This window comes from Fulvia fulva, chromosome 5 (genome assembly GCF_020509005.1).
Source record: "Fulvia fulva chromosome 5, complete sequence".
Lineage (NCBI taxonomy): Eukaryota > Fungi > Ascomycota > Dothideomycetes > Mycosphaerellales > Mycosphaerellaceae > Fulvia > Fulvia fulva.
Window position 1 is genome coordinate 1839826 of NC_063016.1, and position 14433 is coordinate 1854258.

The window sequence follows — 14433 nt, forward strand, 5'->3', positions numbered from 1 at the left end:
TACAATCTAATACACTTTACGCGCCGGCCACGGTTCTATAATATATAAGCTTCTATCTAGATATAGGGGTATACGACTAACCCGGCAAATCAGCTTAGGATCCTCGGACTATAGGTAGACCCGGCGCTACGGTAGAGGAAGTACGTATAGGCAATATTACGGAAAGCTAAACAGAATATAGCATTATACTAGAGGCTCACTACGTCTATATAGGGGGCGGACTTCCGGTAGTCACGACTTCTATATACGGCTATTATACGGCTAGTCCTTACCTATAGTAGTCAAGTATAGTCCTTAGGCGAGAGGGCCTACCTATCGAAGGGACTCGTCGCGCCGCTAGCGAAGATCCAAAACTAATGCCTAAGGAAGGTCACCGGGGCATATAAGTCGATACTAACGAGGATACTTAAGTACGAGACCGCTATACCGCCGATCGACCTATACATCTAGGGACTAACTTAGGCAAGTCGGCACAGTACCTAGTATAGAAGGTTATCGCTAGTATAGTCGTAAGGGCCCGCGAATCAGTACTAGCGTATAAGGGCATTCGACCCGGAAACGAGCCGAACTACCGGGTAAGGGACGAATAGCTAGTAATATAATAGGAAGGTAAGAAATCGTTTATAGAGCAACTATAGAAAGAGAGGTAGAACAACTAGGTTGTAGGGTATAGTAGACGCCCTTAGCTAGCGGGACAACCTAAGGAATAGTTAGCTACAAAATCCGCGGTCAAGTACCCCCCGAAGCTTATCTACTACCGCCTTACGAGGGTATAGAGTAGTATAGCAACCTAACTACGAAGCGAACATATCGGCCTCTAGGGGTACCTATTATAGAGGAAGGTTCTAGGATATATGAATACTAGCTGCCCCTACGGCTATTGCTCCTAGAACGTACGGTACGTACTCCTCGTCTATCCGAGGTAGTCGCTAGGAAGGGAGGAGTAGATAGTAAAGGCGAGGAACCGGACGATTAGGGCACTTCTTAACAACGCTAAGGACCTACGGCGTATTACGAACTAGATACTAGAGAAGGGCTAGCTAGAATAGTACCGCCTAGTAGGAGTAGTATAGGAAGAGAGGATACGACGTAGCGCGACGAGACCGGCTAGGAGCGGGGGCTAACGGGGTAGAGACATAGACTACGTACGTTTAGAGGGAAAGCTAATCTAGATAAGGAGTAGTCGGGGGCGGGAAGGGTTTTCACCTATTCGGGTTTCCCTTTGTATATAACAATAGATATATACCTATATAGGCCGGATAGGGTCCTAGAACAGGGGAATGACAAATCTATCTATCTATCTATATTTTATCTTATACTTGAGATACTAGTATTCTAATACTACGGGGTGTAGTATAACGACGACGAGTAGCTTCGAACTGCGGCGTATTTTGGTTATTTCACAAAAGTCGTTAACGGTCGTCCGTACTTGACCGGTGAGAGGATCGGCCTTTGTTACCGGCCCGTACATCCGTCGGAAGTCCTCCGCCTGGATCACTTGCAGGACTGCATTTATGATTTCGCTACCACCTCGCGCAAGAGCAAGAGACAACACTCACATTGAACGATGCTTGACATGTGATGGACTTCTGGGCCCGCTTGATCGGCTCAGCGTACACGCCCAAGCCCTCTGCAACCAAAGCGGCCTCGAACGACCCATCCGCGCGACTTGGACGTTTCAGACGTGTCTACAAGACAATCCTCGAGCTATGTGAACGACCACGGGACTTGGGCAGTGAGCGCCCATTGCTGCACAACCTGCACCTCCACATCGAGCGACTGGCAACATTCCTCCGAGACGAAACACGAGCACCGGTGCCGCACGCTTGCCTGCACTTCGCGTCAGCCAACAAGATATATGGAGCAGTTGCAAGAGCAGCCATAGTCAGCCAGTATGAGCCCATCATACGATCCGCCGTCGCCGTCTTCGCTGCGTTGGTCGACAGCGAGGAGGAAGACTTTCTGGCAAGCGAGCATTTCGCTAAGAGTCTTATGAAACTTGTGCGGAAAGTGCTGGAGTCTGGCAATGTGCTTGTTGATACCGACACCGAGACGGCCATCCTTGAGCTGCTGTTCACCATAGCGGCGAAGATACGCCTTCAGCCAGAGATCCTGCCGGTCTGGTTCCAGTCGACTGCGAAGCCTGAGCTCGAAGATGTCTTCATCAAGGAGAAGAAGACGTTCGTCGGCATCACTCAAAAAGACGACTTTCCTCTCTGCTATCTCATGATCGACCGTGTTCACCACGAAGGTCGCATTGGTGACTTCGCCAGGACCGGCTTGCTGTACGTCTTCGAAGCTACAGGTCGCTCCCTGGATCTCGAAGAGTGGGTGGTGTCGAGCGACCTTGCAACCCTGATGGCGTCTGGGTTGGGTGCACTTTACAGTCAACTCAGCCGTGAGCTCAGTATACTGCATCCTGACGCATCGTTGCCTCCTGTACTTGCTATGAGCGATTACACGACAACACATACGCGAGCGGCGGCAGAGTCAGCTTTCTCAGAAAGACATCAGACTCACATGGCAACATTCCTCTCCTATCTCGCTTTCTGGCAGGACGTTCTGGACCACTGTAGGAGCGATGCTGTCAAGCAGACCTTGCTGGACCACTTTCAGATCCTGTTCCTTCAGCAACTTCTGTACCCGTCACTTCTACAATCGAGCGACACAGACGCCGGCAGTTCCATCGCCGTGCTGACATATATGACGACCATCCTTGAGGCATTGGAATATCCTGACTTGATCCACATGATCATGAACTACCTATTAGCTGTTCAAGGGAGGGATCAACTGGCCGTGCCCTCTGCGCCACATACACCGGTTAGACCCAACTTGCCACGATCACCCACTTCTGTCCGCCGGAGACAGAGTCTGATGCTCCTGAGCACACCCAAAGATGCCGATGACGCTGTCGACCCCAATCTTTTTAGTCTCGTCGATCTTATACTCAACAACATCGCATCCCGTAACGACCAAAGCGTGTTCGCTGCGCTCAGGTTGACCTCGGCCATCATCGCTCGCCAGAAACGATATGCTTTTGGAACCATGCTAAAGGTGCAAAGATGCAGGCCCAGCCAGCCAGTCAGGACAGTCGGAGCATTAGACGAGGAGCTAGAGCAATACTCAACCATTGCGCTATCCATGCACCCTTCGCACGGCACCGAAGTGACGTATGCTCGTCTGTGCGAAGACCTGCGCTACAGCATTGAGGCCCAAGCACCTTATCAGACTACAGTATCTGACTCTGTGGAGCAGCATAGCTCTGTTGGGATAGGCACGTTTTACCTTACCAACGAGGATCCACTGATGCGAACCATCAGAAGCCTGCTGAAAACCTTCTTCACGAACAGCATCGACGTCAACCTGGCACTTACGCAAGCAATCATCGCCATTGCGCAGTGCATAGAGATCAGGCTTGATGGCTGGTGTGGACTATCTGCGAGTGATTGTCGTATCGCAGACGATGCTGCTCAAGTACAAAGATCCTGGCAGGACTGTATGGATCCCGACGAAGGCCACAGGCTTGCCGGCTTGACGAAGGCAACCACTCCACCGGCCTGGACGAATGACACTGCGCCAATGCTGCACGTAGAGCTGCAAGTTCTTGCAACACAGCTCGAAACCGTGCGAAGCAATGTTGCCAACCTGGATCAGCTCCTGGCTGGTCGCAAAGTCATGCTCCAAGCTGCAAGCTCGGATGTCTCTGGAGACGCCACAAGCATGGCGGAGGTTCATACGCAGCTATCGTCGAATCTGGAAGTCTCGCAAGGTTCCAGAGGCCATACGCGCAGCTCCAGCAAGTCTTCACAGCTTCGGGGTCGCAACAAGGCAAATACCATCTCTCCGCAATCTCTAAGCTCGGCAAATTCCAGGGCGGCCTCTCAGACGCCTTCACACGCCGGGCTCGTGGAAGCGAGCACGTCGCCACCTAGCAGCGACATATTCCGGCCTCCACCACCGGAAACGCCTTCCACCACGGATGTCTTGATGCAGAAGATCGAGTTTCCAGGCACCGGACCCTCGAGTAGGGTCACGAACGAGGGTGAAACAATACCGGAGAGGTCGGCCAGCTTGAACCACGTTCTCACCAATGTGGCGGTACTACAGGAGTTTGTTTTAGAACTTGTTGCCGTGATACAGGTGCGCGCAGCGGTACTCGGAGATGGAGAGGTCAGCGTGGTGTGACGGGCCAAATCTGCCAAGCCAGAGCGGGTAGCAGCCGGAAGTCAATCTCAACGCGATTCAGAAGGCATACCTTACGACACCCAGCATATCACCTATGATGCGCCAACACACACACGCGCACGAGTTCACTGCCTCCCTGACGAACTTGGAGGATTCATCCCTCTTCCACCAGGCGCGCCGTCGCCTTTCGACTAACAGCTGCCTGACTAGCGCCGTTAAGTCTCGCAACCTTCTCCCGCTGCGTAGTGCGTGCCTTCTTCCCCAGCTTTAGCGGCGAAGTGGTATGGTCGAAGGATTCACAAGCTCCACAACAAACACGCTGCGCCTCGCATGCCTCCTAGCCAGGATTGGCAGAGATCTCAGTACCGACTAACAACACGGTGCAGATCCGCCGCATCTGGTATATAGCATGACGGTATCCATCACCTTCTCGCCAATGCCAGCTTCCTGCTGCAGTCTTGCTAAGCACTTTTCGAAACGCACATCGGCACTACCTCCACCTTAGCACGCGTGCCACGGTACTGCTGCGCCTACGCGCATCCTTATCCTTCGCGCACGACCCGACTTCTGTCAGGCACCCATATTTGTACCTGCGCGGCTGCTTCAAAATTTGTCTGTGGCCCGGAATTGGACAAGGCATTGGCACGCTTCGATCTGCGAGGTGCACTTTGTCAACATGATCATTTCTGAGCTCTGTGGTCAGACATGGACTTTAACGAAGAAAGAGCTGTTGCTCATCGCTCGCCGACGATGGCTTAGCACATTCATTCGAGCCGTGGCCTTCCCGATAGTCCTGACAGCCATCCTCGCCTCAGTCAAGACATGGATTCATAACGATGGCGGCTACGGAACTGCTACCCCTTCACCTATCCGGACCCTATCCGAAGCATTCGCAGTTGTTGGAGATACGAGAAAGCAATTCGTCATCGTGGACAGAGGACTGCAGGGTGCAGATGTGCGAGCTGTTATCGACGAGCTGGATCAGGCAGCTCGTGATGGAGGCCGCAACGTACAGTTCGTCACCGACTCCCGCCAGCTTATCCAAGTCTGTCCGAGTTCCAGCAAGGGCGTCACGAGCTGCTTCGGAGCGATCGATTTCTGGTCGTCTCCTGACCAAGGACCCAATGCGATCTGGAATTACACCATCTGGCAAGATTCGGTCATTGCCGGCGCAGATGTCCGCAGCGATGCCAACCCAGCTCAGCTTTACACCATCCCTCTACAACGTGCGGTCGATTCGATGATATCACGGCGAAATAACGGCACTGCGCTACCCGACACAGTCCTTCAATACCCCTTCACCAGCCAGACACAAGCTGCCGTGGACTTTCGGGACGACAAGTTCTTCGGTCTGTTGATCACTCAAGCGCTCGGCTTCGCACTTTTCCTCGCAATGTGCGGCATTACATACCATCTTACTGGCCACGTTGTTTGGCAACGAGAGGCAGGGCTTCTCCAGCTCATCGATGCGCAGATGCCCAATACCTCGCGATGGGAGTGCCTAGTCGCTCGAATGTTTGCTACACATCTTGCTTTCGACCTCATCTACATGCCAGCATGGATCATCTGCGGCGCCGTCGTGGGGACTATAATCTATCCTCACAGCAATGCTGGTTGGTTTGTGCTGCTGTACATTATGGCCGGCCTTGCCATGACAAGCTTCTCGATACTCGCGAGCTCACTGTTTCGTCGCCAATAGCTGTCCGCCATTTTTGCAGTCGTGGCGGCCATTGCTTTTGCTATCGTAGCTCAATTCACACAAAGCGGACAAAAGTCAACACAAGAAGCCGCAGTTATCGCGACTGGGCTTCTGTTCCCGCCAAGTAGCTTTGTCTACTTTTTGGTTTCTGGAGCAGTCTCTGAGATCTTCAGTCTGCCATTGACACCCCACCAGTCGATTCCCTCACTACTCGGTGGTCTTCTTGAGATCAGAGTATGGAGCTTGACACCTGCCCATTTTCTGGGGTTCTTTGCATTCCAGATTGCCTTGTATCCAATCCTTGCGATATTCATAGAGCGCTTCCTTTGGGGATGCTCATTCCGAGGTCGACACCTTCGCTCTGCCCCTGAGATGGCGGGCAATGCTCTACGCATCAAGAACTTCACCAAGCGTTACAATGGCGCAGCAAAGAAGCGGGACAGAACACTGGCTGTGGAAGACTTGTCCCTAGATGTCTATGCTGGCACAATCATGGTCCTCCTTGGACAAAATGGCTGCGGCAAGTCAACGACACTCAGCTGTATTGCTGGGCTCGAAAGCATTACAGAAGGAACTATCGAGCTCGATGGCACCGGCGGTGTTGGTCTCTGTCCTCAGAAGAACGTTATTTGGCCTGACATGACAGTTGAGGAGCATGTTCGTTTCTTCGAGCATCTCAAGAAGCCCTCCTGCAGGCCCAGCCAAGCAGAGGTTGACCGCTTGATAGATGGGTGCGACCTGAAGAAGAAGACCCACGCTTCATCGAAGACACTATCCGGTGGTCAGCAGAGGAAGCTGCAACTCTGCATGATGCTTGCAGGTGGTAGCAAAGTCTGTTGCATTGACGAAGCAAGCTCTGGAGTAGATCCACTCGCTCGTCGTAAGATCTGGGACATACTTTAAAGCCATCCTGGTCACCGTAATCTGGCTCACGAATGGATATGCTTGGTATCGCATCGGTTACATGTTTCAGTCATTCAAGGACAACAAAGCTGTCGACGATGTTAGCTTCGGAATCATGCCTTCCGAGAAATTCGCTCTGCTAGGGCCGAATGGTGCTGGAAAATCAACATTGATCTCGCTGATACGTGGCGACCTGCAAATGGATGGGTCATCCAGCAATGCAGAGATTCACATCGCTGGAGATAGTCTGATCTCTTCTCCCGTAGCGGCCAAGCAACATCTTGGAGTCTGCCCGCAGTTCGATGCCGTTGACTCGATGACGCTCAAGGAGCACTTGGAGTTCTATGCTCAAGCTCGTGGTCTGTCCAGTAAGGAGAAAGATGAGAACATAAACAAGATTATCAGCAGACTCGGTCTGGGTGATCACACCAATAAGCTCGTAAAGAAGCTCTCAGGAGGCACTAAGAGGAAGATGTCGCTGGGCATAGCGCTCGTGGGCAATCCATTTGTCCTTCTGCTCGATGAGCCATCGTCCGGAATGGACGCTGCGTCTAAGCGTGCCCTCTGGTCAACTTTGACAGCCATCTCGGAAGGTCGCTCCCTTCTCATCACCACACACAGCATGGAAGAGGGTGATGCACTGTGCGATCGGGCGGGCATTATGGCTGGGCGAATGTTGGCGCTCGGTACGATCAAGTCCCTCCATGAGCGATACAGCGACAAGGTCTACGTCCATCTCGTGCACCAGAACGCGCCACGATCTACACCGGAAAAGATGGCTTCCCTGTGGCAATGGGTGAATTCGACCTTCCTGGTGGCTGAAACAGAAAAGTCGGTCGGCGGACAGGCACGCTTTGCTGTGCCCAGAGCGCGTCAAGGCACGCAATCCGATCAGTTGTTGGATGGCAGCCATCTGGGCAAGTTGTTCCAGGCGATGGAAGCTCACAAAGAGCGTGCGAGCATTCGGGATTACAGTATCGGCCATGCGACGTTGGATCAGGTATTCGTGAACGTGTGTCAGGGAGTTGATGAAGAAAACTCGGCAGCTGTACATCGCGGCGGCGGCCTCTTCAGTTGTGTGCTTGGCCGCAGCAAGTAGTGCATCGCGACGAAAAATTAGATAATGCATAATGGCAGCACGTCACGATCCAAGCGATATCGCTGCAACTCAATCTGCATTGTCCACCAGTGATGTGCTATCATTCTTTCATATCGGATGCAATGTGGCACCAGGAACGTGGCTATCAAGAAGTGTAGACGTCGGTGGGAATAGCATGATAGCCGCGCTTGCCGACAGCCAGCGTGAGAGGACTCCGCCATTCTTGCTTGTCGATGACTCGTGCGACAGCTCTGGCAAAAGTGTATACTGGCTTCCAGTCAAGATCTTCAATCGCTTTGCTGGAGTCGTAGACCCGGTCAATGCGAGCCGGCAGCCTCCAACCAATCGATACGAGATTTTCAGCTTCCTTAGGACATGTCGTTTTGATGACCTCGGCAGCATCGACATCCAAATCTCGCAGTATCTCTGTTGTTCGTTGAAATGGAGGCGGGGCACTGATGTTGTACTTTCCCCATCCTAGCACTTTTGCTTTACGGATTGCACAAATATGAGCATCCACAACATCCGCTATATCCGCCCTTCGATACGTCAGCTCGTTCACTTTCAGATTATCATCGCTATAAGTCTGTCTCGCAACTTCGTTGTCGTCCTGCTCAGGAAAGAACCTCGAAGTCTTGAGGACGAGGACCGGCATCTTGGTCTCGTTATGGACCAGCTGGCAGAGATCCTCCGCAGCCACTTTCGTAGTGCCGCAAATGTTCTTCGGAATGGGAACCACAGACTCATCAATCCAAGCAGCCGGCTCACCAGGTTTAGGTGCCAATGCAGCCCCGAAAGTGGACGTCGTGCTGGTGAAGATGAAGGCTTCGATCTTTCCCGATTTGCTGGCTTCCTCCAGGAGAACCAGAGTACCCTGAATATTGGTCGCCACGAAAGCATCCTTGGGATGTGAGCCAACGTGTGGCTTGTGAAGGGTCGCTGTGTGTAGGACATGGCGGAGACTTGGGTGCTCCGCGAAGATAGCGGCGATGAGTGGTCTATCGGAGACGGAGCCTATGTGAGTAGTATGGTGTGACTCTTTGATGTCGAGCCCGATGGGTGTGTAGCCACGTCTTGGCAATTCCAGCATTAGAGCGTGGCCTAGGTGACCTGCTGAGCCGGTGACGAGGACATCTGGTTGGTGCATGACGGACGTGACGACAGCCAGGAGAGGTGCTTGCAGTGCAGTTCTTTAGATAGTAGCTTCGTGGTGCCTCGAAGGACAGACAGAGCCTCAGTGGGCGCCACCTGTGCTAGCACTTGGCACCCTCGACTGCCTTCCGATGTTCCAGCAATGGGGATGACTGCCCGTGCTGTGCGATCAATACGTCAGTTTGGGGCCGAGGCAACCACGCAACGAGGGAGGGAGGGAGGATGCAGGCAGGAACAAGGAACAATCAGGGGCAAGTGTGGCTGGCTGCAATTGAGTTCAACAGACCGTGCCACTTTGTCCGCGGAGACGGGCTTTGCACCGAAATGCTCCAACAGCACTTCCCTTTTCGCACCTCTACAGCATCACTTCTGCTCCCCTTCTGATGCACAACAATGTTAGCGAGATACACCCCCCTTGGCCGCACACAGTCACCTTCGATCGGCGTTCAAATGGCCATCCGGGGGAGGAGGGAGCAAGCTGAACGCGTTGTGCCACCGGCGACTACCTCAACGATGTGATGGCACCTACAACCATCAGCCGAGGGTCGCTCCTTCTACTGAACACGCAGCCAGTGGCATGAGGCTGCTCTTGCGTGTCAAGGTGGCAGCAGAGGGTCTCGCAGAGACTAAGGCTCATATAGGCTCACATAGGCCCCATCACGCCGCGTATGGTGAGAGCTAAACTCGGCTCGTGCTGCTACTTTCTTCACAGCTCTACCCCAGTAGGAGATCCGGGACCCGCACGTTGAGCATTGGACAACCCCAGCTGCGCTCGTGCTTGCGAGAACAGGAAATTAGTGGCCTCGTTCGTCATCATCGTTACTCTGACATCTGACTATCAGTGATCAACAAGATCTTTTGGTGAAGACGGTCCGCCGGAGGCTTCACGCACGCGATCGACGATATCCGCTTTGCCACAGCCCTTGCTTTTGCAGATCCTCCAGGCACGAGCGACTAATCTTGCCTCGATTGTCGTATGAAGTCCATCCGATGCTACGTGATTACCAGGCCCCGGTTTGCGTATGAACACCCAATGGATCGCAGACTGGCAAACACGGCGGCTGACACAGGTGGGTCTTGCGCCTGTGCTTTGGCAGATACATGTATCAAACATGGCGAGACTTGCCCGTCATCCTGATGCAATCATCAGCAAGCACCGCTGCAGTGTAATGATCCGAGCGGGCCGAGACTTAGATCCTCTGGGTGAGTGTTCCAAGTCGACACCAAGCCAACTTCGGCAAATGCTATTTGACGCGTATGGCTTTGCTATTTGGCATGTACGGATCTTACTTAAATCTGGAAAACTTGTCAACTTTAGCTTTAATTATCTAGCGATAGAGGCCTCGAATTAAGTCGCTTCTAAAGAGCACTCTAGATTGAATTGCAAGACCTCGTACCCTATGCTTTTTGAGCCACCCTTAGGGGGCAATAAAAGTCGTTGTCCTCGAGCACAAAGATTGAAGCTCAAGAATCTTGAAGCTTTTACGGCTATATTAGATCTTCTTGCCTAAGGACCTCTAGAATTGCCGGCTATAGCCAATCTACCCCTACTCTACATGCTAAATAGCAAAGTCGTATGCGTCAAAAAGTATTTGCCGCCAACTTCTGGACAAGCTCGCGAGCATCTCCATGCAGTGTCATGCCAAAACTTGTACGGGGCAACATTTGCTGCAGCCCGACCGGCGCGTGACTCCAGTCGCCTGCTCTGATAAAGGTCGTCCGCGAAAAGGCTTCGCTGCACGTAACGCCTGAGCTTGCATGAACCAACGCCACGGAACCCGAGCTGAATGCGATGTCTAGCCCTCTGGTCGGCCCTCGTCTGCAAGGATCTTGAACATCGCTGACCATACGATCGACCTCGCCGTTACCGAATTGGTCCTTTAGCGCGTGTTTGTCTGGCTTGTACCCCCGGAGGTGTTCTTCTGAATGATAGCTTTTAGCCTTCAAACATTAAGCACCCGGTGGCAACTCCATCCATACCGCTCTGGAGCAGGTTGATTGAAGCCACCTTGATTACTTGTTTTTCATCTGGCGAGGATGTCACAAGCCCTTGCGTCGCTGCCGCGGAGCGAAAGCAAAGCTCGCTTCATGGTTTGTATTTCGCCACCTCACCAGCGAAAGCAGCACTCTGACCCCTCAGCTAGGTTCGTATCGGCCTGGACATTCGAGATCCGCGACATAGACAGATCTACAATCTGATGAAGGTAGGTCAGACCTTGGTGGCACTTATCGCTGTTGTTTTATTGATTGCCACAGGATGAAGCCAGCGATGGAAGATCGAGAATCATGTTGCTGCTCGGGATAGAGGAGCGCAGCCAGCACCATGATTCAGGGCATCGAAGACTTTCAGGCGCCGAAATCCCAGCCATCACAACCTCAGGCGTGCCAGAGCAAGTCATGAACAATGAGATAAACCAGATATACCTTAGGGCCGGTCCTGCAACCAAGATATTATATCAGCTTGCCCTTGACCCGGACCATCCAAACGACCCGAACTGGATCATACGATGGATGTTGTGGCATGTTTTTCGTTATCGGGATGGCCGTCAGTCGCGGCTAGATACCGCGCTTCTAAACGGCACGAGAGAACTACCAAGCTCAGAGGACGAAGGCGTCGCTGATCAGGTCGACCCTAGGCTTGCTGCTATTCAGCGCAGTCTATATGGTTCGTATCCTCACATGGCATCCTGAATGTGTAACGCCCTAATAGACATTGTGCTGCAGATGAGTGGCGTTATGATCCTGTCCGAGACCGGTGGAATCGATGACAACTGCAGGATCGTTCTGCCCTATGGAGCTGGACCAAAAGACAATGAAAGACAGTCGGGTCCCCTTCAGGAAGCTGGTTGCATCGCAGTGGTGCGACTAGCATATACTAGGATATTCGAAGTCCATGGCAAGGAAAAGCGGCATTCGTGCTTTCGAAGAGAACCACACGAGACATATATACGCCTTTAAGTCACAGCCCACAGCTCAGTCATGAATCGTTGTCGATCGCGAGTACTCGGACCGAGCACTGTATAACAAAGTTTATATGCAGATCTCATCAACACTGGGACGATACCAACTAATAAAAGGCTTCCTTGCAGTACCTTTGGCCAAGGACCATAACAATGCTTTCATCATGCGCACGGCACAGTCAATCGGCGCCAAACCATCGACCATCTGCTTCATTCCAGTAGTATCCTGGGTCGATGAGCATCAGCTTGTGGCTGAAGCTGGAAGATGTCTATCGTAGTGTGGTGAGTGAATGCATCTTAAGCTCTGAGCTGACGCCAAACGCGAAGACTTTGAGGTCGACGCAAGCAGGCCCGGTCTTTCGCCAGCGTGTGAAGGTGCCCTTCATTCTCTACCTACACGCTCGAGCCATGGACATTGAGGCCGCTTCCGGGATCATACCAGGGTTGAAGAGCATGCCGAAGCGGGTATCGTACATTGATGATGCAAAAGGTCGAGAACATCGCTACAGGACGCCATTGCTTGCATGTCGTGGAGAGAAACTATGTCCTACATCAGACCGCGGGCATTACCACCAAATTCTGACGCTAACCTTTTTAGATTGGATGCCTTAGGTGTTAAAGATTTGAGTGGCTCATTACGGGTCTAAAAGCTTTCCGAACTAAAAAGCCGGATTGTCGTATATAGAACACTAACTTTCTATAATATAACGACGTATTTACTAATAAATAAACAGATACTTAGAGGTTAGAGAGGGTATAACTCTAAAGGGCCCTATATATTATAGTGTTTATATATAGCGTTATTTACCTTTAAACGAGTAGTAATTTGAATAATAGTCCTAGGATAATATAACTATAAATTACGGCGTAGGTTATTTTAATTATATCTATAATAACGTAAAGTACTAGTGAGCTAGGAATACTATTGAGCTGGGAATTTTGTCTTAGCACGACCAACTTCTTGATTATCGTACTATGTCTTAATAATACAATATAGAATCGTCTAATAAAGAAGGCAGAATTGCTCTTACCCTCTCTACCTATCGTTAGGGCCAATTTCCGAGTCTCCTACGGGTAGCTATAGTATATTACGTACCTTATTTGACGCTAACTAGCCGGTACTACGGAAGTACTCCTCGCGTCGATACTCGCCCTATCTAGTCTAAACTTACGTTAACCGAAGAATAGACGATTATTCGATATATCCTCGACCTCGATTCGCAAGGATTTGCGCCTACCCTTAGCGAGGTAGTAGATATAGCGGATAAGCTACTCGGTAAACGCGACGTAGATCCGGTAGGTAAGAACTAGGTAGAGAGATTCGTTTCGCGCTCTACCGAGCTTAAAACGGCCTTTAACCGAGCGAAGGACCGTTCGAGAATATTCTAGGAAGATCTAGAAGTTATAAGCGCCTAGTTCAAGCTTATATAAGAGACGATTACTAGGTATAGTGTATATAACGAGGATATCTATAACTTTGATAAGACGGGCTTTTAAATAGGCGTAATTAGCTCTATAAAAGTCGTTACTAGCTTAGAACGATGCTCTCGCCCTACGGCTACTTAGCCTAGTAATAGAGAGTAGGTTATAGTTATTTAGAGTATCTATACCGCTAGCTACTCGACCCCGCTCTTTATTATCTATAAAGAGCGCGTCTACATTTTAGTATAGTATAAAGAGGTAGATATACCGCGGAATTAGAAGCTTACGGTCTCCGAGAATAGATAGATAAATAACGTACTTAGCCTCGAGGACCTTCTACCGATCGGATTCCTAATTTATCGACGAGGACTATCTATTCAATAGCCCTTATTAAGACGAGCAATCTACTTAAGTAGTAGTAACCCGCCTACGCTAGCGGCGGCGTAATCGTAGTATAAAGAACCCTAAAACTAAGGTTTCGTTCCTATTATAGGCGAGAGTACTATAATAGAGTTAGGCAAAGATATATATAGTTACGCGAGCTATCTAAGAGAGCGCGAGAAGCGCGAGAAGATAAAGTCGCGCGAATCGAGCTAGCGGGCACTAGCGGCCGCTAGCGCGCGGGCGTACGGCCGACGATACTATATTACGAGGTAGTTCGTAAAAAGGGCTGTCTTGTAATAGTACCCCCCCTCCTCGATTAAGGAGCCCCTACGACGTTTCTACGTTTAATACTCGGAGCGTATAGAGGGCTCTTACTAGTACAAATGCCGGTACTAGTTTCGAGAGCTTTATCGAGGAAGCTATAGTTATACTACGTTTATATATACGGTCCGAGGATTAGCGCTAGCCCGTATTAAGTTACCGGCTAATCGAGTCCGTCAAAGGTAGGCTTAGGTTTGTCTAGGTATCGCTAGTAGAACGCAATTACGAGTTCTTTATATCTAGGTAGTACGGCTAACTACTTAGCCTAGCTCCGCGTACGATCCTTCTAAATAACTATATACTATATA

General features: G+C 51.0%; 4 protein-coding genes across 4 annotated transcripts; 3 read left to right on the plus strand and 1 right to left on the minus strand.

The window, feature by feature from the left end:
* Positions 1–1581: 1581 nt before the first annotated feature.
* CLAFUR5_05858 (uncharacterized protein) lies at positions 1582–4185 on the plus strand (the record flags this gene model as incomplete). The annotated part of the gene is made up of 1 exon (XM_047905006.1): positions 1582–4185. One exon carries the CDS (start codon positions 1582–1584, stop codon positions 4183–4185), a length of 2604 nt encoding a protein of 867 aa, XP_047762625.1.
* A 676-nt stretch (positions 4186–4861) lies between these two features.
* Positions 4862–7886, plus strand: CLAFUR5_05859 (Retinal-specific phospholipid-transporting ATPase ABCA4; the record flags this gene model as incomplete). The annotated part of the gene is made up of 3 exons (XM_047905007.1): positions 4862–5798; positions 5904–6707; positions 6790–7886. 3 exons carry the CDS (start codon positions 4862–4864, stop codon positions 7884–7886), a joined length of 2838 nt encoding a protein of 945 aa, XP_047762626.1.
* A 145-nt stretch (positions 7887–8031) lies between these two features.
* On the minus strand, positions 8032–9033 carry CLAFUR5_05860 (uncharacterized protein; the record flags this gene model as incomplete). The annotated part of the gene is made up of 1 exon (XM_047905008.1): positions 8032–9033. One exon carries the CDS (start codon positions 9031–9033, stop codon positions 8032–8034), a length of 1002 nt encoding a protein of 333 aa, XP_047762054.1.
* Positions 9034–11075: 2042 nt separating this feature from the next.
* CLAFUR5_05861 (uncharacterized protein) lies at positions 11076–11806 on the plus strand (the record flags this gene model as incomplete). The annotated part of the gene is made up of 4 exons (XM_047905009.1): positions 11076–11129; positions 11183–11242; positions 11295–11703; positions 11763–11806. 4 exons carry the CDS (start codon positions 11076–11078, stop codon positions 11804–11806), a joined length of 567 nt encoding a protein of 188 aa, XP_047762053.1.
* Between the last annotated feature and the right edge of the window lie 2627 nt (positions 11807–14433).